This window comes from Metarhizium acridum (genome assembly GCF_019434415.1).
Source record: "Metarhizium acridum strain ARSEF 324 chromosome Unknown scaffold_276, whole genome shotgun sequence".
NCBI classification, from domain to species: domain Eukaryota; kingdom Fungi; phylum Ascomycota; class Sordariomycetes; order Hypocreales; family Clavicipitaceae; genus Metarhizium; species Metarhizium acridum.
Genome location: NW_027094025.1, coordinates 953,637 through 971,599, shown reverse-complemented (window position 1 = coordinate 971,599; position 17,963 = coordinate 953,637). Strand labels below are relative to the sequence as shown.

Sequence of the window (17,963 nt, the reverse complement as noted above, 5' to 3'; positions counted from 1 at the left end):
ATCGTTTATAACAGGGTAGCCACTTATATGCTTGTAACTTTTAGTATATAAGGCACTTTATTTACCATATATATTCTTAGGTGACTTAAGTATCTTTTAATCTCATGTCTTTAATTGGTTAACATCCTTAGTCGTTACCAAAATGGCACCTGCGCACACTCAAAGGGATAGCCTGGGCGAATTATGATTGGCAACCTCGCAGCATCGAAGTTTATTCTGATACCCCGCATGACCGGGTCCACGGCCTCGGAGAATTACATAATTTCGAGATGAATGCCATTGTGAATCCCAACTTGCCTTGTTAGATAAGGCTGCTTCTGTTGATTGAATCAGCAGACCATGTAAATGCTGTTTGTCGTAAAGTCGTACATGTAGTTTGTAAGTCTGGGAAGCGGTGTAAATAACGACAAATGACATGAAATGACAGCGGATATATCCGAGCGCGTCCTTTTTGTCACATGAGGCCTTCTGCGGGATAGAGAAAGAACAAGAACACCAAGAACAATACCTTGGCAAACAAAAAGAGCTAAGTTAATGTCACAAAATCCAGCCGTGGGCTGAATGATGGCAAAATTGGTCCTTGATTGAATCTATCTAGCTGCGGAACTGAGGCTCCTTTTCAGTATTTGAGGTGAGCTAGCTAGCTTCGTATTCTCGCTTAAAAGCTAACTCGGACCGAATGGCTTGCAAGGACCAAATGATGACCCGGCGACTCACTCGTTGACGGTTGAAAAACAAGTCTCATAACTTGACAACTGCAAGCGCCTGCAACTAGTTGACAAACAGCTCTCCGTATCCGTCCCCGTCGCCTCGGCTCGTGTCCGCAATGGTAGGTGCCTTGTAGGGAAATCCGTCTGCGGATTCGCCCTCGAAATGGGGATACGGCTTCTCTCGCCATGTCTGCTGGATCCTGCGGGCGCTGGACAAGAACCTGGCGCGGGTAGCCTGATAATGCTTGGCTACGATTTCTCCATGTCGCTTGACAAACTTTCCATCCACCATGACGTCCAAGACGTCGCCTGCATTCGCGTGGAGAATCACCGCCGCGACAGGGTCTACCCATCCCACCATTGACAGAGACTTGCGTGCGTTCCAAACCACAACATCTGCCTTGGCGCCGACTTGGATGACACCCAGGTCGGGTCTTCGCAGCGCAAGCCCTCCCGCGCGAGTGGCCAGCTTGAATGCCTGGTCGACACTCATTGGGTTCCGAGACGGCAAGCCCCAGTCCTGCAAAACACCCCACGAAAAGTAGTATCTCACCGACTGCAGCCACAGACGGGCCTGGGTGAGAATATCGCCAGAGTATGTAAAGTGTGTATCGACACCGAGAGCAGCCTGGTCTTGAAGTACGTAGGAGTGCGGGTGAGTGTGGCCATAGTGCATCTCTGACTCGGGGGTAATGGAGACGTATTGGTTTGTAGAACGGAGAAGCTCCGCACCTTGCGCCGTAATAAAACTTGCGTGCGAGAAGACAATGGGAATCGTGCCGTTGAGCATATCAAACCGTTGAACATCTTCGGGCAGGTTGTTATTGCCCCAAGGACCACTAAGGCAGTGTGTTGTTACCACCGAGACATTATACTGGTGAGCGAGGTTAACAATCTGCTGAACCACGGCGACATCCGGGTCGGGACCCCAAAAGTCAAAGGCAATGCCGAGTTCTGTCGTTGTATTGTCAAGGACGTTACTCTCAGCGATCTCGCGAAAGTTGGGTATCTGCTCTGGGATAGTATAGTTGAGGCTGGGGATGTTATGAAACGCGTAAGACCAGAAAACACGAGCTCCGCTTTCTACACTTGCGTTTAGGCCAGCATAGGCCGTCGCGTTTGACCATGTGTGGTGGGCATGGTCCAGAAGAGTCGTCACGCCGCCGTCCAAGGCTTCATAGAGCCCCATCAGCTGGCCCAAGTAGACGTCTTCCGGCCGGTAGCTGGATGCGGCGGCAAACTCGCCGTACCGAGAGAAGTATTCAAGAAGCGTGGTGTTGGATCCAATAGTCTTGTATGCCGTCTGCCAGCTATGGCGATGGGTATCAATGAACCCTGGCGTGATGATCTGGCCGGTGACATCTATCTTGACTGTGTCTGCTGGCACCTCGTAGGGTTGTTGTGAATGATCATGAATGGCAGCAATGCGGTCATTCACCACGAGAAGGGAGCCGTTTCTGATCACCTTGAGGGATTCATTGTCACTGTCAAATGCAATAATGGTACCGCCCCAGAAGAGTGTTGACGCAGCCTGGGCGACTGTGCCAGCAAGGACAACAGCGAGGGCCAGTGTAATACGCATGATAGCGCAGGTCATCGATGGTATGAGATACGCAAGCAGTAGCACTAAAAGAATTTTGAAGAGGAGATTTGGTTGTCGGAAATTGGGAAAGTCGGTCATCTGCCATACATTTTATGCTATCCCATAATCCGGGCTCGAGGAGAGACAGACAGTGTTGATTGGCCCAGCATTGCCACAAACAATCCTTGCGTACACCGAGATTACAGAGAATCCAGAGCATTGGTAATTGTCCACCGAGAATAAGCAAAGCTCGTCCATCAAAAACACAATTACTAACGACGTGGTAATCCGCAGTTGGCCCTTTCGGCGCCGAAGTTGAGCTTTGTTGCAGGAATAATGTCAACGGTCTGATTTCGGAAGTGGAACTTGGGGGCGCGAAAATGAACCGGATGCACAAATAGCGTCAATTGGTCGGATCTTGAAAGTGGATCCAGACCGAGACGGAGACTAGGGAGTTGCCGATGTTGCTATCAAGTTGCATCAAGGTTGAGTGGAAGCAAGCAATGGGAATAAGGTCTATGCGCAGGCCAAGCCGTCACTGCGCTCAGTCTGCGGGGTAGCAGGCACCAAGTCGATCTCAATCTGTCTCTTTATGCGTGCACCAGTCCTTTGTTTAACTAATGACGCATTCTGTATCTCTTACAGAAACGAGATGTGGCAGAGACTCACAAGCATGGCCAAGGCTCTTGGTTTCCAACGCCTATTTTTAGTCTTTTTGCATCTAATACAACGGTATATTTAGTTTAAGCCCGAGCTTCCCGAAAAGTATCATATCAATATGGGTTCTCTCATAGCCGTCCATATCAACCTTGTCATCCCACGCCCCCCAATTCCTTTGCGGCCGGAAACGTCAAGGCGCTTTTTATCTCTTGTACAACATGTCTCGAGCGTCGAGCAAGCCTGAGCCGTTTGCCATTGTTGGCATGGCCCCTCGACTTGCTCAGAGTGCCGATCAAGGACAGAAGCTCTGGGAACTGTGCATATGTGCGACGAATACATGGTCGAAATGTCCTGCAGGCCGTTTGAATAAGCAAATATCTTATCACCCTCAGCCAGAGTAACATAGAACAGTAGTTTATGACCAATTCATGATGCGGCGCGACTCCGCTGCTCTAGAGTGCATGCTTGGGTTGTGTCTCGGTACTGATAGAGTAAATCCATAGCCACGGAGGATATTTCCTTGAAGAAGACATGTCGTTGTGGGATGCATACTTTTTCAACTTGACATCTGATATGGCCAAGGTGAGTTTCGGACATTCTCCCCGTGCTGTTCCATCTAGGCCCGGATAATGTAGACGGGATTGACCTACAGCTCACAATTCAGAAAAAAGTACACAGCTAGTGAATACAAATGCGCTTCGAAATTTTGAGATTTTTTCGCGTAACCGATCTGGGCGAAGAGTGACGCTTACATTGCACGGGCAAACTTGGCACCTCTGACCAGCCAAAGGTTGCCATTCTCGCGTGAGACACGAGTGTCCTCACTGCAGTCAAGCCAATGGGGAAGGAAGATTGTGCCTAAATTTGGATCAGATTTCCGGAATCTTGCAAGTTTAAGAACCGGGCCTAGGCTTGCGGTAGGAGTAGTAACCGTGCCTGACATTACGAACCGTGATGCCATATCCAGGTCAATCGCAGAGTTTGTTCCATCTAATCACTCTCGACACTTGCTTTAGGGCGGCTTGGAACACTTTGGCGGACGAGTTATTGTCCAATTTCGGGCTCTCCGTTCCCAGATTTTCCCGCAGCCTGTAAATTGACAACGCGCCAAGACCCTGAGGCCGGGAGCACGTCTACAAAGTGTGATTGAACTAACCAGCGTGATCCAGCTGCGGTTTGAAGCTTGCCGCTTGGTCTATGAGGAGGGCGACACCGCATGCAAACCCGTCATGATCATCACTGGCCTCAAGGTTCAGTCACTGTTCCGCAAACGGGCATTTGGTGTCATTGAAATACCATGGCTTTAAAGAAGGTGTGGAAGCCCGACCTCGATTACATATCCGAATACGAGATACTGACTCAGGTTTCTGGCACCCCTAATCCATCGAGGACCGAGTATACACGGACCTACAGAAGGCCACGATTATTCTTATTCATGATGCTCTAAGCCAGTTGCCACCACATAACGGCCACCGACTCACCCCGTATCATCTAGAACTCGAGAGCCGAGAGCAACTTGTTTGTGCTAGAGAATCGGCTTGCTATTTTCGGGTATCCGAATGACCTCGGTGTGTTTGTTGGTCCACGCAAGAGCTTGGAAGATGTCGTGATACCATGAGTCTGGCGGAGAAGAAGGCTTGTGTTACCGCCGTACGTGCACCGCCTCACTTTTGCAGTCAAGCCTCTCAGCGGTACTCTGCTCTGTCAATCAAGCAAGTCAAGTAGTGTTGCTACAATAACCAGCGAGAACAGATCCAATGCACTGGTCGCTTTTGAGTTCTTACCCCCTAGTATGCGTGATGTCAAGCCACTGAGCATCATGTTCTACGAAAAACTGTGATTGTGTACCATGCCCACCAGAGTTTGATGAAACGCTGTGAATTTAAAAAAGCAAACGGCTTTGCTGGCGTGTCACGACAGGCGGGGAGTGTTAATCAAACGAAGCCGTTTGGTCCCGCGATGAAGATGCATTGCTGCCCAAGATTATGTTGCTGGACAAACGGCGTGAAATCCTGAAGCATAATAATCACCTCCGACTCCGATCTCTTCTTTTTTTGCCAGTTTATCCAAGTACTCCACAAGAAACCCTCTTTTCAATTCAAAAATGGACGTTCAAGATGTTTCACACGACAGCCATTTTGCTGCTCTCATGAGACAGGCAGAACATGCAGCGAGCAGAGCAAGTCGAAGAAAAGGAGAGGCCGTGCAGAATCATCCCCACCGAGACTGGTTGATTTCGGAGTTCATGATGAAGCTACACCTATCGTTGGGTCCAGCAGGGCCCGGGCAACATACTATAGCCACGTCACAAATTCCAGCGCCATACACCCCTTGCTGTCTCTCACTCAACGAGCTTCGACCGATAAATATATCCGACATGAAGCTTGAAACACTTCACCGCGGCACTAGGATTGCTGTTCGCGTCTGCACACCACCACAGCGTATGACAGCCATCATGGCAATTGTTGAAGATGAAGAGGCTACGGCTTTATTGCTCCAGCTCTATCATCAGCCAGACGAGCTTGCGGTACCTGCCGCGGAGATGCTACAGCCTGGAACCGTCTTGATCCTCAAAGAGCCCTTCTTCAAATGCCGCACTGACGGCGCGTATTCGCTAAGGGTCGATCACGTCAGCGACATCATTTGGTTGAAGGGAACCGAGGAGCATATTCCATCTCAATGGAGGAAAGCGAAATCGACTTCGAATGACAGTACAAGCGTTCGGTTTGAAGGCAATCAAGCAGTGGAGAAGAGTAATTGGGCTGGAGCACAACTCTTGTAAGTGCACTTGTTGTAATGTATTCATGAGGAGACGTCTCACCAACGCGCTTTTAGATACACTTCCGCCATTGAAACTGCGGTAACAGCTGAAGATGAGCGGCTAGCGCATCTTAACCGCTCACTTGCAAACCTTAGGCTGGGACGCCTAGAAAGTGCCTTGTCAGATGCTGTCCGGGGTGGTAGTGATAGTCGACAGGCGTCAGAAAAGGGCATCTTTCGTGAGGCGAGAGCACTGTATGAGCTGGGATTTTTCGACCGTTGCCTGCAAAAGCTGCATCAACTCCTAGAGTCGCATCCTCGTAACAGCGCCGCCGAACAGGAGCTGAGACGTGTCGAGACAAGGCTGCTCGAGCAACAGGGTGGCCGGTATGTATTTGACCAGATGTATAAGCAAGCCAAGAAAACGCCTCCCCTTGTCGATTGTGCCTCGTATGCTGCAGTCGTGGAAGTGCGCAAGTCGCCTGGACGGGGTTATGGGCTTTTTACCAATACGGCGGTCTCTGTTGGTGAGCTTCTACTCTGCGAAAAAGCATTCGCGTACAGCTACGCCGACGACGAAACAACAGAGCGGTGTCAAATCCTGATGAACCTGAGCACCAAGATGATGACAGTGGGCGGTCAAGCTCGCCTCCTCAATCAAGTAATACAAAAGTTGTATCACAATCCGCGGTTGTCGGCTGAATTTAGAGAACTACATCACGGGGACTACAAGCCGGTTCCAGTCTGTGAAATTGACGGGATTCCCGTCGTTGATTCGTAAGTCTCCATTGCCTCATTTTCCCCTGGAGAGGTAAAAAACGCGGCTAGTTGCTCATTTCTAGTAGATTTTTCGTGGAAAAAGTCATATCTCTGAACTCTTTCGGTGCACCAAGGACTAGCCGGTCGTCGTTCTCCAAATTTTTAAAAAAGACAACCACGGGGGAAAGCCAAGAAAGGAGTCATACAACGTGTGGCATTTGGCTACTGGCTTCCCGCATCAACCACTCCTGCGTCGGCAACTGTCTTCGCTCTTTTATCGGGGACATGCAGATTGTTCGTGCGACTCGGAACCTCGAGGCTGGTACGGAGATTACCTTTCCATACAGAGTGCCAGTCCCTCATGAATCATATGAAACGGCTCATAAGGGTCTCAGCAACTGGGGTTTCTCTTGCACTTGCGAGCTATGCGAAGACAGGCGAAAGACAACTAGAGGGGCCCTGAAACAACGCACAAAACTCGTGAAGGAACTCGAAAAAGTCCTCGGTGGCCCGGTGATGACCGACATTTCTCGAGCCAAGTTGCTTCTCGAGAAGCTTGAGAAAACTTACCCACCAACAGACGGTGCCCACCTTCGGCTGGAACTTTGGAACCCGTACTTCGCCTTGGGCGCTCATCTGCTCTTGGTCGACAGGCCCAGTGATGCGGTTGAGATGATTGCAAAGGGTTTCGAAGCGTTAGATTTTAGGATGACCGCGTCCTCGCAGCGACTGGATATCGAGAAATGGGGTGTTGTTAACGACTTTGTGCCGTGTGCGTTTGCAAACTTGTTCAAGGCATACATCGAAATTGCACCTGAGCTCTGCAAACCTGCCGAGGAGTACGCCGAAATTGCCTATAGCATAGTGGTGGGCGAGAGCGAAACCATCTGTGATGCTTTTCCGGAGCTTGCATAGCTATCTTAAATCTTCCCCATATTTGTAAATCAGGGGTGTTAAATATAAACTAGTCTGATAAACGTATTCAGACGAAAAAATGGAGGGAAACCTCGAGATGTGACACAAGTGAACCGTCCTTACCTCACCGAGCTGCCCAAAACTCGCAGATCACCCAATTTATAACCAACTACCAACATCTCCATCACTTAGTTCCATCTATCTTGTAAATCAACTTATAGACAGTCACTATAGGCCTCGAAATTGGCTTTGACATGGTCCTGCATTGTCAACCCGCATTCGGCCGAGAATCCGCGAGCCGGGCAATTCACGTATTCATTATAGTTTCTTAGCACTGAAGCTCGTTTTGGAACACATCTTTATGTCACGGCTATAAAGATGTAGAATTAGACAGAACCGTGGTCTATCCTATGGGGATTCTGAGTTTGACCTTGCCCATACCATCGGGGAAATATTGATCAAATTAGTGACTACGGTCAACTGACGCATCCGACATTGGGCCCGTGGGCCGTGATCGTTTTTACAATAGGGGCAGCTACGCCCCAGTGGGACTGGTTTGGAGGCCTCATCTGAAAGTTCCGTCAGGAGGCGCCGAATTTCCCGATATCCTCTGACGCGAGCGATTCGGATTAGAGCGATGCATTCAAGGCTGGAGAAATAATTCTATCCCGATTTTCAAAGCTATGGATCGCATTGAATGTGGACTTGGTCCTTGATTGCATCTATCTATCGAGGGAATTGAGGCCTTTGTAATAGTCGAAAATAGAAGACATCAAAAAGGCCACCTTTTAATTGAAACGCCCTAACTGAAGGTTTTCAGCTAGCTAGTCTAGCCGGGCTTCCTAGATTATGTGGCCCTGCTAGATTACGCATTCAATGATCTAGATTAAATATCCGTTGATAAATTCACTCCGCGCGATAGTTGAGGAATTTTGTGAATGCAAAGTTTTCATACATTTAGGAGGCGGGTGCCGTTCTCCCTATCCAGACGTTGGTCCACGCATATTCTGGTCGGCTGACTTTTTTATTTACAAGACCCCCCGTATATGTTGAGTACTATTCTAGCTCATGAATTCAGATACGTGGGGATGTGCTCTTTGATTCTGAGACCAGCCGCCTCACGGGGCTGATAGACTTTGACTTTGAGCTATCGCTTCCCAAGGCCACCTGTACTCTCTCTCACAACGTCATTTTCTAGTGATATCGCCATATGAACATGACGATGACGTTACATTCATGAGGATGCAGCTGCTAGATGGTTGGAACAAAGAACGAAGTCTCCGCTATACCAAAACGCGAGGTGGTGGACTGGCGATTAGGTCGTGTTTTGTGAGCGATTTGCTCGGTCGGATCTTAAAGGCATGGCCGAGCTATCAGCGAGATGCTGCTGAGACTTCAGTGCGGCCTTGGTCGCCATATTTTTTGTAAGATAGCGATTCTGAATCACTTCTTTGTCAGAGGAGAGCCTCTCATAACCCTACTGTTTCCCTGCCCAAACAATTCCGCCCAACGAAATTGAGATCCAAGCCACTAGGCAGCGCATGTAACGCGGCGGCTGCCTAAACCTTGCAAGCCGGGCATGCTTACCATATTTTTAGGGAAATCAATTCCGGTGGCCACATCATTTGGTGACGTTTCTCCGGCCGTTATCTCTAGGCTGCCGAATAGATTCGGGCTGTCCTTGACTACTTTCAACTTTTCAAGCTTTTCAGACACCAGCGCCGTCCTCGGTCAAACGCAAGTCACGTGGCGCACTTCGGGCGCGATTCCGTTGCCCCGCCACATGTGGCTTGACCGGGCCATTGTTGGGTTGGGGGCTGGGAGGTTTTGGGTACCTGCGCACATGGAGGCAGATGGTGGCGTACCACGCAGGGCGGCAAGTACCCAGTACATCTCTGGAGCATGGGCAAACTGGGTCAACTGTTCAGTCCACTGGCCTGGCCCAACCCGTGGCACCGTCGACCCCCGCTAGGGCAGCGACGCAACACTTTTTTAGTGCCTCCCTGCCCTTGTCAGGCTCGTGGCCTCGAGAAGCACATGTCGCCCTGTCAGTCCTCCTTATCCAGCTTCATAAACACCTTGCATTTTCCAGCACAAAGCCATCTCCAACCACGTGCGCCGTCCGCTCTGTTGATCGAGTACACCGTATCGCGACACAAAAACACCCAACGGCATCGTATTACTTCTGGCCCTCTTCCTCGAGCGGGTTTCGGAACAACTGGTCACAAGTCATCGTGGTGACGTTTCCCCTCCACCGCATCGTCGGACCGCCACTTCAACAACAGCGTCTGTTTCTCCCACCGTCCAACACCACCACATCGCAACCCCCTACGAGGCTACCACCGACAGCCGTAAGCTGTAGTGAGGCGACCTAAAAAGAAGCGATCATGAGTGGCAATCTCGCGACCCCGGGTGGCATCTCGGATCCTGCCCTCATCCAGTGAGCCCCCACCGCCGTTGGGCCCTGTGTTAGGGGATACAATGTAGTTGCTAACCTTTGGGCTCAGACTCGTCAATAAACTCCAAGATGTCTTTGCCACTGTCGGCGTCAACAATCCCATCGACTTGCCTCAGATTGTCGTAGTGGGCAGCCAGTCTAGCGGCAAGAGTTCGGTGTTGGAGAATATTGTGGGAAGAGACTTGTACGTTGCCCCTTTTGTGGCATAGATGGATATCAATCAAGAGCTAACTAACCGCCTCTATCACAGCCTGCCTCGAGGTTCTGGCATCGTTACGCGGCGTCCATTAGTATTGCAGCTCATCAACCGCCCAGCCCAGACAAACGGTGTCAAGCCCGACGAGATTTCTACAGCCAACGACAAGGCCGCCAACGCCGACGAGTGGGGGGAGTTTTTGCACATTCCTGGCCAGAAGTATCACGACTTTGGCAAGATCAGAGAGGAGATTGCCCGTGAGACGGAGGCAAAGGTTGGCAAGAACGCTGGCATCTCGGCTGCCCCCATCAACTTGCGTATTTACTCTCCCAATGTTCTTACCCTAACGCTGGTCGATTTACCGGGTCTGACCAAGGTGCCCGTCGGAGACCAACCCCGCGATATCGAGCGACAGATTCGAGAGATGGTTCTGAAGTATATTGGAAAGTCGAATGCCATCATTTTGGCTGTTACAGCAGCCAACATTGACCTGGCTAATTCAGATGGTCTCAAGCTCGCCCGTGAAGTTGATCCCGAGGGCCAGCGCACCATTGGCGTCTTGACAAAGGTCGATTTGATGGATGAAGGAACCGATGTAATCGATATTCTCTCGAATCGTGTCATCCCATTGCGTCTGGGTTACGTCCCCGTGGTTAACCGAGGCCAACGAGACATCGATAATAAAAAGGCCATCAACGTTGCTCTTGACGCCGAAAAAGCGTTTTTCGAAAACCACAAGGCTTACCGCAACAAGAGCTCGTACTGCGGAACTCCCTACCTGGCACGCAAGTTGAACATGATTCTCATGATGCACATCAAACAGACACTGCCCGATATTAAGGCAAGAATTTCTAGCTCTCTACAAAAGTACACCAACGAGCTGGAGAGTCTGGGACCCTCTATGCTTGGAAACAGTGCCAATGTTGTCCTTAACATTATTACCGAATTCACAAACGAGTGGCGGACAGTTCTAGACGGCAATAACACTGAGCTTTCCAGCACAGAGTTGTCGGGTGGTGCTCGTATCAGCTTCGTCTTCCACGAGCTGTACGCGAACGGTGTCAAGGCTGTGGATCCATTTGACGTCGTCAAGGACGTGGATATCCGGACTATTCTCTACAACTCTTCTGGTTCATCCCCGGCCCTGTTCGTCGGTACCACTGCGTTTGAACTCATTGTCAAGCAACAAATCAAGCGCCTCGAGGATCCTAGCTTAAAGTGTGTCTCCCTCGCCTATGACGAACTGGTTCGAATCTTGTCGCAGCTTCTGGGCAAGCAGTTGTACCGACGATACCCTCAGCTCAAGGAGAAAATGCATGGCGTTGTCATTGCCTTTTTCAAGAAGGCTATGGAGCCGACCAACAAGCTGGTGCGCGATCTTGTCGCCATGGAGTCGTGCTACATCAATACTGGTCACCCTGATTTCTTGAACGGCCACCGCGTAAGTCTACGAGCTCTGTCTTTATGTGGAAGTTCTTCTCTAACCCTCCTACTTTAGGCCATGGCGATTGTCAACGAGCGATACAACCCCTCTAAGCCTGTCCAGGTCGACCCCAAGACTGGCAAGCCTCTGCCACAGTCTAGCACACCTGCTCGGGCCGGTAGTCCCACGGTCCCCGAGGTGGATGGCACTGGCAATGCCGGTTTCTTTGGAAGCTTCTTTGCTGCCAAAAACAAGAAGAAGGCGGCAGCTATGGAAGCTCCTCCGCCCACACTGAAAGCCTCTGGCAACCTTTCTGAGCGAGAGAATATTGAAGTGGAAGTCATCAGTAAGTCCTTTCTGGACCACTTGCGCCGAACAGAAACTGATCCCGTTTGACAGAGCTGCTCATTTCCTCCTATTATAACATTGTTAAGCGCACCATGATTGACATGGTTCCCAAGGCTATTATGCTTAATCTCGTGCAGTATGTACACCAGCTTTTTTTTTCTCCACTTTTGTTGTAGGTACTGACTCGCAATGTACAGGTTTACCAAGGATGAAATGCAGCGGGAACTGCTCGAGAACATGTACCGAACCGATACGCTTGATGAATTGCTGAAAGAGAGCGACTTCACAATCCGAAGACGGAAGGAATGCCAGCAGATGGTTGAATCTCTGGGCAAAGCCAGTGAAATCGTCAGCCAGGTCCAATAAAGTCGACCAACCCCGGGCAGACCAGATACTTGTGTTATTGCACTTTGCTTGGCGCCGATGGAAAACGTAATGGACAGGCATTGAAGCGTTACTATTTCTCGACGTCAAGGACAAGCCCTCGATTCGACGCTCATTATTTCTTTTTCGATACCATGGGTGGGTTTATAAGGCTTAGAGTAGATCAGATAGTGTGATTCGCGGATTCCCATTGGAGAGCTCAAGGCAGAGTATTGTCCCCGTCGCCTTCTGTCACTGAGAATGAATCATTGATGTTGCCATTTTTTTGGTTGGATCTGGTCATTGCAGGTGGGATACAGAAGGCGGATCTTATTTTGGGGAGCAACGTATGTATGTTGTGCGTGGCGCTTTGCGTCTCGCGTTTGTGAGTAAAGGATGTATGGACTAGACGGAGCATTTTGACTCGTTTATTAATAGCAAATCAATGTGTTCTATATTGGGGGACTGGTGTCTCGAACCACGCCAGTGAATGATGTCACGAAGCAAAGTGTATTGGTTATACATTGTTTGTTTGGCTGTATCTGTTGCTCCATTCCCCCCAAATCCTACAGCTTCGACCCCCCTTTGGTCAGGATATACGCACCCTTGTGCACGTCGTATTCTCTCCCCTTCTTCCACCCAAGCCACCTCTCCAACGCCTGTTCGCCACCGTCCCCCGGCGCCAGCGGCTGGCCTTCATACCCGTCCCCAGGAACACCCGCTCCTTGGCCGTGCGTGGCCGGGTCAGATTGCCCCGCTGGCCGTTGCTTTATGGCCAAGCACGGCGTGCTGCGCAACGTCACGGACGGGCGCTGGTCCCCCTCCCTGGCAGGATCGCTTTCCAGCTCATGGTACTCCAGCACGGGGGCGGCACACGCGTCGGTCCCGTCAAAGACGGCCTCCCACTCGGCGCGCGTCCTCTGCCTAAAGGTCCTTTCGAAGAGCGCCCGCATGGCCGGCCACTCGTCAAAGTCGAACCGCTTCTCCTCCAGCCCCCGGCCCGCCAGGCCCATCCCCTCGACGAGCCGGCTGAAGAAGTGCGGCTCCAGGGCGCCCACCGAGTAGTACCCGCCGTCCTTGGTCTCGTACGTCTCGTAGTACGGGCACCCGCCGTCCAGGAGGTTCCTGCCGCGGCCGCGGGCGCCGACGCCCGACTTGAGGCCCAGGCGCGGGAACGTGGCGAGGTACGCGGACCCGTCGACCATGTTGGCCTCGACGACCTGGCCCCTCCCCGTGGTCTGGCGCGCGAGCAGCGCCAGCAGGACGCCCTGGAAGAGGTTGGCGCCGCCGCCGGCAAAGTCGGCGAGGATGTTGGCCGGCGGGTGGGGCGTGTCGCCCGCGCGCCCGAGCAGGCTGAGGGCGCCCGAGACGGCAATGTAGTTGATGTCGTGGCCGGCCATGGCGGCGTAGCGGCCGTCGCGGCGGAACCCCGTCAGCCGGCCGTACACGAGGCGCGGGTTGATGCCGAGGAGGACCGGGGGCCCGAGGCCGAGCTTCTCCAGGACGCCGGGGCGGAAGGGGTCGATGAGGACGTCGGCGCCGCGCGCGACGAGCTCCTTGATGAAGGCTGTGCCGGAGGGGGACTTGAGGTCGACCGAGATGGAGGCCTTGTGGCGCGTGAGCGCGTCGGCGGTGGGGAGGGAGCGGGCGTCGGAGGCGCGGTCGACGCGGATGACGGAGGCGCCTGCGTCGGCGAGGAGCATGCCTGCGAAGGGCCCGGGTGCCAGGCCGGCGAATTCGAGGACGGTGATGCCCGTCAGGGGCGGAGGGCCGATTTCCGCCATGTTGGGGGGTTGGTGTTGAGGCTTTGGGAGAGCTGAGATTGGACGGGGGCGCTTGGATGTGCCGTTGTTTAAAGGCCAACGAGCGGATGGTTCAGGGCATTGTATGGATTTGGGAGCGCATTTGTTCTTATTTGGTAATGGTGGTGAAGCTTGAATGACGTTGGCGGCACGGGCTGCAATTCAGCCGAGGCTCCGATCGTGGCGGGAACCGAATCGCGGAGGCGGAGGCGGGGGTGGAGCTGCGTGATGGCGGGGGCGACCAGCAAACGCCATTATACCGAGTCGAAGCGACCGACGACGAGGTTCACACAGGAGAGATGGAGACCAGGATCGTTAAGGTGGCGGCAGAGAGGCGGCAATCTCCTTTGAGGGTCGCTTCAAGCCAGCGCTGCTGCTGCGACCGTTTACAAGAAACACTAGACCCCCCTTATTCTTGACGGCTATATTAAACCATCTTGTTGATAATTTTTTTACTTTCTAACATTCAGCGCTTCCTGAACTTTTACTTTACTCTTTAACACCGCGAACGCGAATAGCGCTATAGTCTTGGTTACTTCTTACAGCGGTTTACCCTCTTTATCCTAGTTTAAGTATTACCACAAGGTCTTGGTAATAAATACCCTTTACATGTCATCTTCAAGATAATCATCTAAATAGTTATCACTTGATATAATAAATAAACGATATTATACCCGCTTATATTCTCATTAATAATTATTTTATTATTTTATTTAATCTAAATATTTATTTCTGGTCGCTAAATAATATTATAATAGGGTCAAACCCAAGTATCTCCTCGCTTATCCGCAGAAACCCTAGAAATGTGATGACAAACTATAGCCCAGCGTCCTCCCTGTTAATGTCAAATTGTTCACCCCACTCAAGCCTGTCCAATTGTCATACCCTTGAATTTGACCGGCCATAATCAACAAGCTGGGCATTGTGACTTGCGTGCCCCGAAATTGACTGGGACGGTCAAGCGACGGAGGTATTAGGTTAACGAATGCCAAACCTTTCATACCGGTTTATTTTGAACCACAAAGCTTCATCACTGTCCATGATGGAGCGTTCCATGCAAGTCGGGTGTGTACGATCAGGGTTCAAGGTTTCCCGGCCGAGCCAGAGCAAATCGGTTATATAGCTCTTGTCATGAACGTCTGGCCCAATGATTCAGGCCAAGACAAAGAAAATGCAAGGCAGCTGGAATGGTCTCCTGAAGAAGCTGCATGCTACAGGCCATGCCTGGGCATTCTGCCGCGGGATGTGTTGCGATCGAGGTCGGATCGAGGTCGACAGCTGTGCACGGTTGCTTAGGTAAGGTGGCACGCACAATGGGTTGCGACGCGTCTCACTACCTGGCACCTAGTAGTCTTCCTCCTGCATCTCCTCACGTCTACTCCGTGCAAAAATGGCTATCCAATTTTGTGGCCCATGTGGAAATACTCTTGATATCTCTCCGAATCCAATCATTGAGTGCGATTGTTGCGGATCGATAAACAAGAGTATGCTAGTCGCCTCCGCTTCAGTTCTCGTGGTGTACTAATGGGTCTGCCTAGACAAATTACTCGAAACGGCAACGGCCTCATCGACCAACGACTTCCCTTCCGAACTTCGTCGCAAACGAGGAACGACACAGCAAGTACAGCCCATGTCAGCTACCGACACTTGGTCCACAACAGCGGAAACATGCCGAAAGTGTGGCGCCAAGGAAGTCCGATATACGTCGCTGCAATTAAGAAGCGCTGATGAGGGAACGACGTTGTTCTACTTTTGTCCGCAATGCTCAGAAAGGTTTGTTTAGCTCTTTGCCTCTAGTTGCAGTCACTCACAAAGGTATAGGTGGAATGAAGATAATTAAGCTGCAGACCTAGAGATGTGCGAGCATTGTGTGGCCAGCTTTTCGTCTAGCGGCTGTCTCTAGTGATGATTTGACAAGGCTACCGGCCGTGCAACAAAGCTGCGCTGCTATCCACTGGCTTTATTATCTGCTGGTAACCTTGGACCTTGGCTCACTACCTGTACGAATTGAAATGTGCGTGGCAGGACAATGTCAATTGCAAAGCGAAATACGAGAATCCTAGCACTCGTCGCCTTGTGTTGAAGCTAGACGAATGAGTGTGTACAAGAAGACATGACCAACACGTGTCAGGTAAAATCACTTCTTTGCCTTCTCTGCCTCTTCCTTCATCCTGGCTTGACATCTGTGGCAATAACCACTTATCTTCCACGGAACGTTACCCTCAGTGCTGCAAAGATATAAACCCTCATCTAACTTGGGAATGCAATCAATCCTCTCCATTGTTTCGTACTTGTGTCCACATGTGTCGAAAACAAGTTCCTTGTACTGGCACATGTTGTCTGTCCCGAAGGCGTCAAGTAAGCAAAATGGATTGACAAGAGGTGCAGATGGGATGCTGACCTGCGGGGGAATATTAAAACGCCAAGTTGCAAACCGTGAAAAAAAAGTATGTGTGAGATTTGATGGTGTATGGTGATTGCGATCTGCTGAAGGTCTGACTTGAATTTATCATGGTCCAGGACGGATGGCCAGCTTTATAGCCGACGGAACGAGCGCGACAGTCTTGGAGCGAGAATCCTCGGGAGACAACTTCTCGAGAAGTGCCTTGACTGAATCAAGCTGTCCATATTAATAGAATACCGTGTGTATTAATACCGTTGGTTCAGAACCTGCAGAGCACAGGGTCGTTCACGTTGGGCGCTTAACTGTGACATGCTTTTGACCACCAACGGCGAGATGCCGACCCTTGGCTTGGTCGGCGTGATGAGTGAGTTCTCTTACTAGATCTCGCCGCTCCGAGTTATACGATGACCCGATATGCTACCTAGTTTATGGTCATGACCGTGAATTCTAGCTCCCAGAAGCCATATGGAAACTGATACGCCAAGCACTTGCCATACTGTGAGAAGGATGCAAGAGGAGAGCGCAGCCTCCAGGCAACTGTGGTGTCGCGGAAGGAGGAGGCTGACGTACGTAGCCCGATTTGAAGTGGCATAAATTGGTTGGTTCGGGGGTTGACCACAATGATTCCGCCTTGGCCAACATCAGGCAACAGCAGGCAGACGTAGATAGAGAGGAGGAACGCATTTGGGAAGCTGAGGAGTATCGCCTTTCAAGGTAATTGGGAGGTATAGGGCGTTACGCCCGGAGATGGGCCACGCGCGGCCTGGAGGCCCGCGTGTGATCAAACAAACCCCTGCCCTAGCCCCAGGAGGTAGTGTAGGTCGCAGAATGGGCCGGCTGCATGAACCACCCCGAGTAGAATATTCACCGTTGAAGCGTCGAGAGAATTCGCGTTTAATTCCCTTGATTATACTTGCAGTATGGATTATCTAGGCAGCGTATACTTTCGTGCTCTATAGATGAACCCTTGAATCACTTTTCATTATAATTTATATATAAGTTTAGGTTTATACTTTTCACTTTTTAATTAATTATACTTACTATACTCCGTATTTTAAATCTTATACTATTAATAACTATTTTTTATACTATTCATTTAAAATTTTAATATTAATTAACTCTTACCCTTTTTTATCTTAATATTCTCTCTTAATAACAAGTAAAGCTAAATAGCTTAGCCAAAGCATACACAATCGCAGCACATGAAATAGAATACAAGCTGCCGCATTGCCACGTTTGGGCCCATGACGATGAGCGAGCCGCAAAGGCCAAAGCCGTCTTCGATTCGGAATTACATCGCAGCAGCTATAGCACAGTATCCCCGGCGCAGTAGAAAGACTACCAACAGCATCCGTGCCCACTTGAACTCCGAGCCCAAATGGAACATCGTCAATGGACAAACAAATTATTTCAGTAGTTACTTCTTGTTTGTTCTGTCCGAGTGCCCCCATTAGTCGGTTGATAGGTACACGTGCCCGGGCAGCCCCGCCTGATGAACCGTGTCTTTGATTCCTCAGGCACCTGAAGCTGTCACAACAGTGAACTCGATCTTGACTTCATTCCAAGATAAAGTACGCTGATGG

General features: G+C 50.7%; 4 protein-coding genes across 4 annotated transcripts; 2 read left to right on the top strand and 2 right to left on the bottom strand.

The window, feature by feature from the left end:
* Positions 1 to 534: 534 nt before the first annotated feature.
* J3458_013335 (uncharacterized protein) lies at positions 535 to 2,754 on the bottom strand. Its single transcript, XM_007813265.2, has one exon. It carries the CDS (start codon positions 2,389 to 2,391, stop codon positions 772 to 774), a length of 1,620 nt encoding a protein of 539 aa, XP_007811456.2. The 5' UTR covers positions 2,392 to 2,754; the 3' UTR covers positions 535 to 771.
* Positions 2,755 to 5,329: 2,575 nt separating this feature from the next.
* J3458_013334 (uncharacterized protein) lies at positions 5,330 to 7,386 on the top strand (the record flags this gene model as incomplete). Its single annotated transcript, XM_007813266.2, has 3 exons — positions 5,330 to 5,730; positions 5,788 to 6,489; positions 6,558 to 7,386. The coding sequence occupies 3 exons, from the start codon at positions 5,330 to 5,332 to the stop codon at positions 7,384 to 7,386; spliced, it is 1,932 nt and encodes a 643-aa protein (XP_007811457.2).
* A 2,032-nt stretch (positions 7,387 to 9,418) lies between these two features.
* VPS1_1 (vacuolar protein sorting-associated protein 1) lies at positions 9,419 to 13,399 on the top strand. Its single transcript, XM_007813267.2, has 6 exons — positions 9,419 to 9,826; positions 9,894 to 10,028; positions 10,095 to 11,481; positions 11,539 to 11,809; positions 11,863 to 11,947; positions 12,009 to 13,399. Exons 1-6 carry the CDS (start codon positions 9,774 to 9,776, stop codon positions 12,175 to 12,177), a joined length of 2,100 nt encoding a protein of 699 aa, XP_007811458.1. The 5' UTR covers positions 9,419 to 9,773; the 3' UTR covers positions 12,178 to 13,399.
* Positions 12,597 to 14,078, bottom strand: J3458_013332 (uncharacterized protein). Its single transcript, XM_066120386.1, has one exon. The coding sequence runs from the start codon at positions 13,956 to 13,958 to the stop codon at positions 12,741 to 12,743; it is 1,218 nt and encodes a 405-aa protein (XP_065974673.1). The 5' UTR covers positions 13,959 to 14,078; the 3' UTR covers positions 12,597 to 12,740.
* Between the last annotated feature and the right edge of the window lie 3,885 nt (positions 14,079 to 17,963).

Excerpts from the sequence above, each read along its gene's own strand:
- J3458_013335 (XM_007813265.2), bottom strand. The coding sequence starts at position 2,391 with ATGACCGACTTTCCCAATTTCCGACAACCAAATCTCCTCTTCAAAATT.
- VPS1_1 (XM_007813267.2), top strand. The coding sequence starts at position 9,774 with ATGAGTGGCAATCTCGCGACCCCGGGTGGCATCTCGGATCCTGCCCTC. Across the intron at positions 9,827-9,893 it reads TCGGATCCTGCCCTCATCCA|ACTCGTCAATAAACTCCAAG; the intron begins GTGAGCCCCCAC and ends CTTTGGGCTCAG. Across the intron at positions 11,810-11,862 it reads TATTGAAGTGGAAGTCATCA|AGCTGCTCATTTCCTCCTAT; the intron begins GTAAGTCCTTTC and ends CCCGTTTGACAG.
- J3458_013332 (XM_066120386.1), bottom strand. The coding sequence starts at position 13,958 with ATGGCGGAAATCGGCCCTCCGCCCCTGACGGGCATCACCGTCCTCGAA.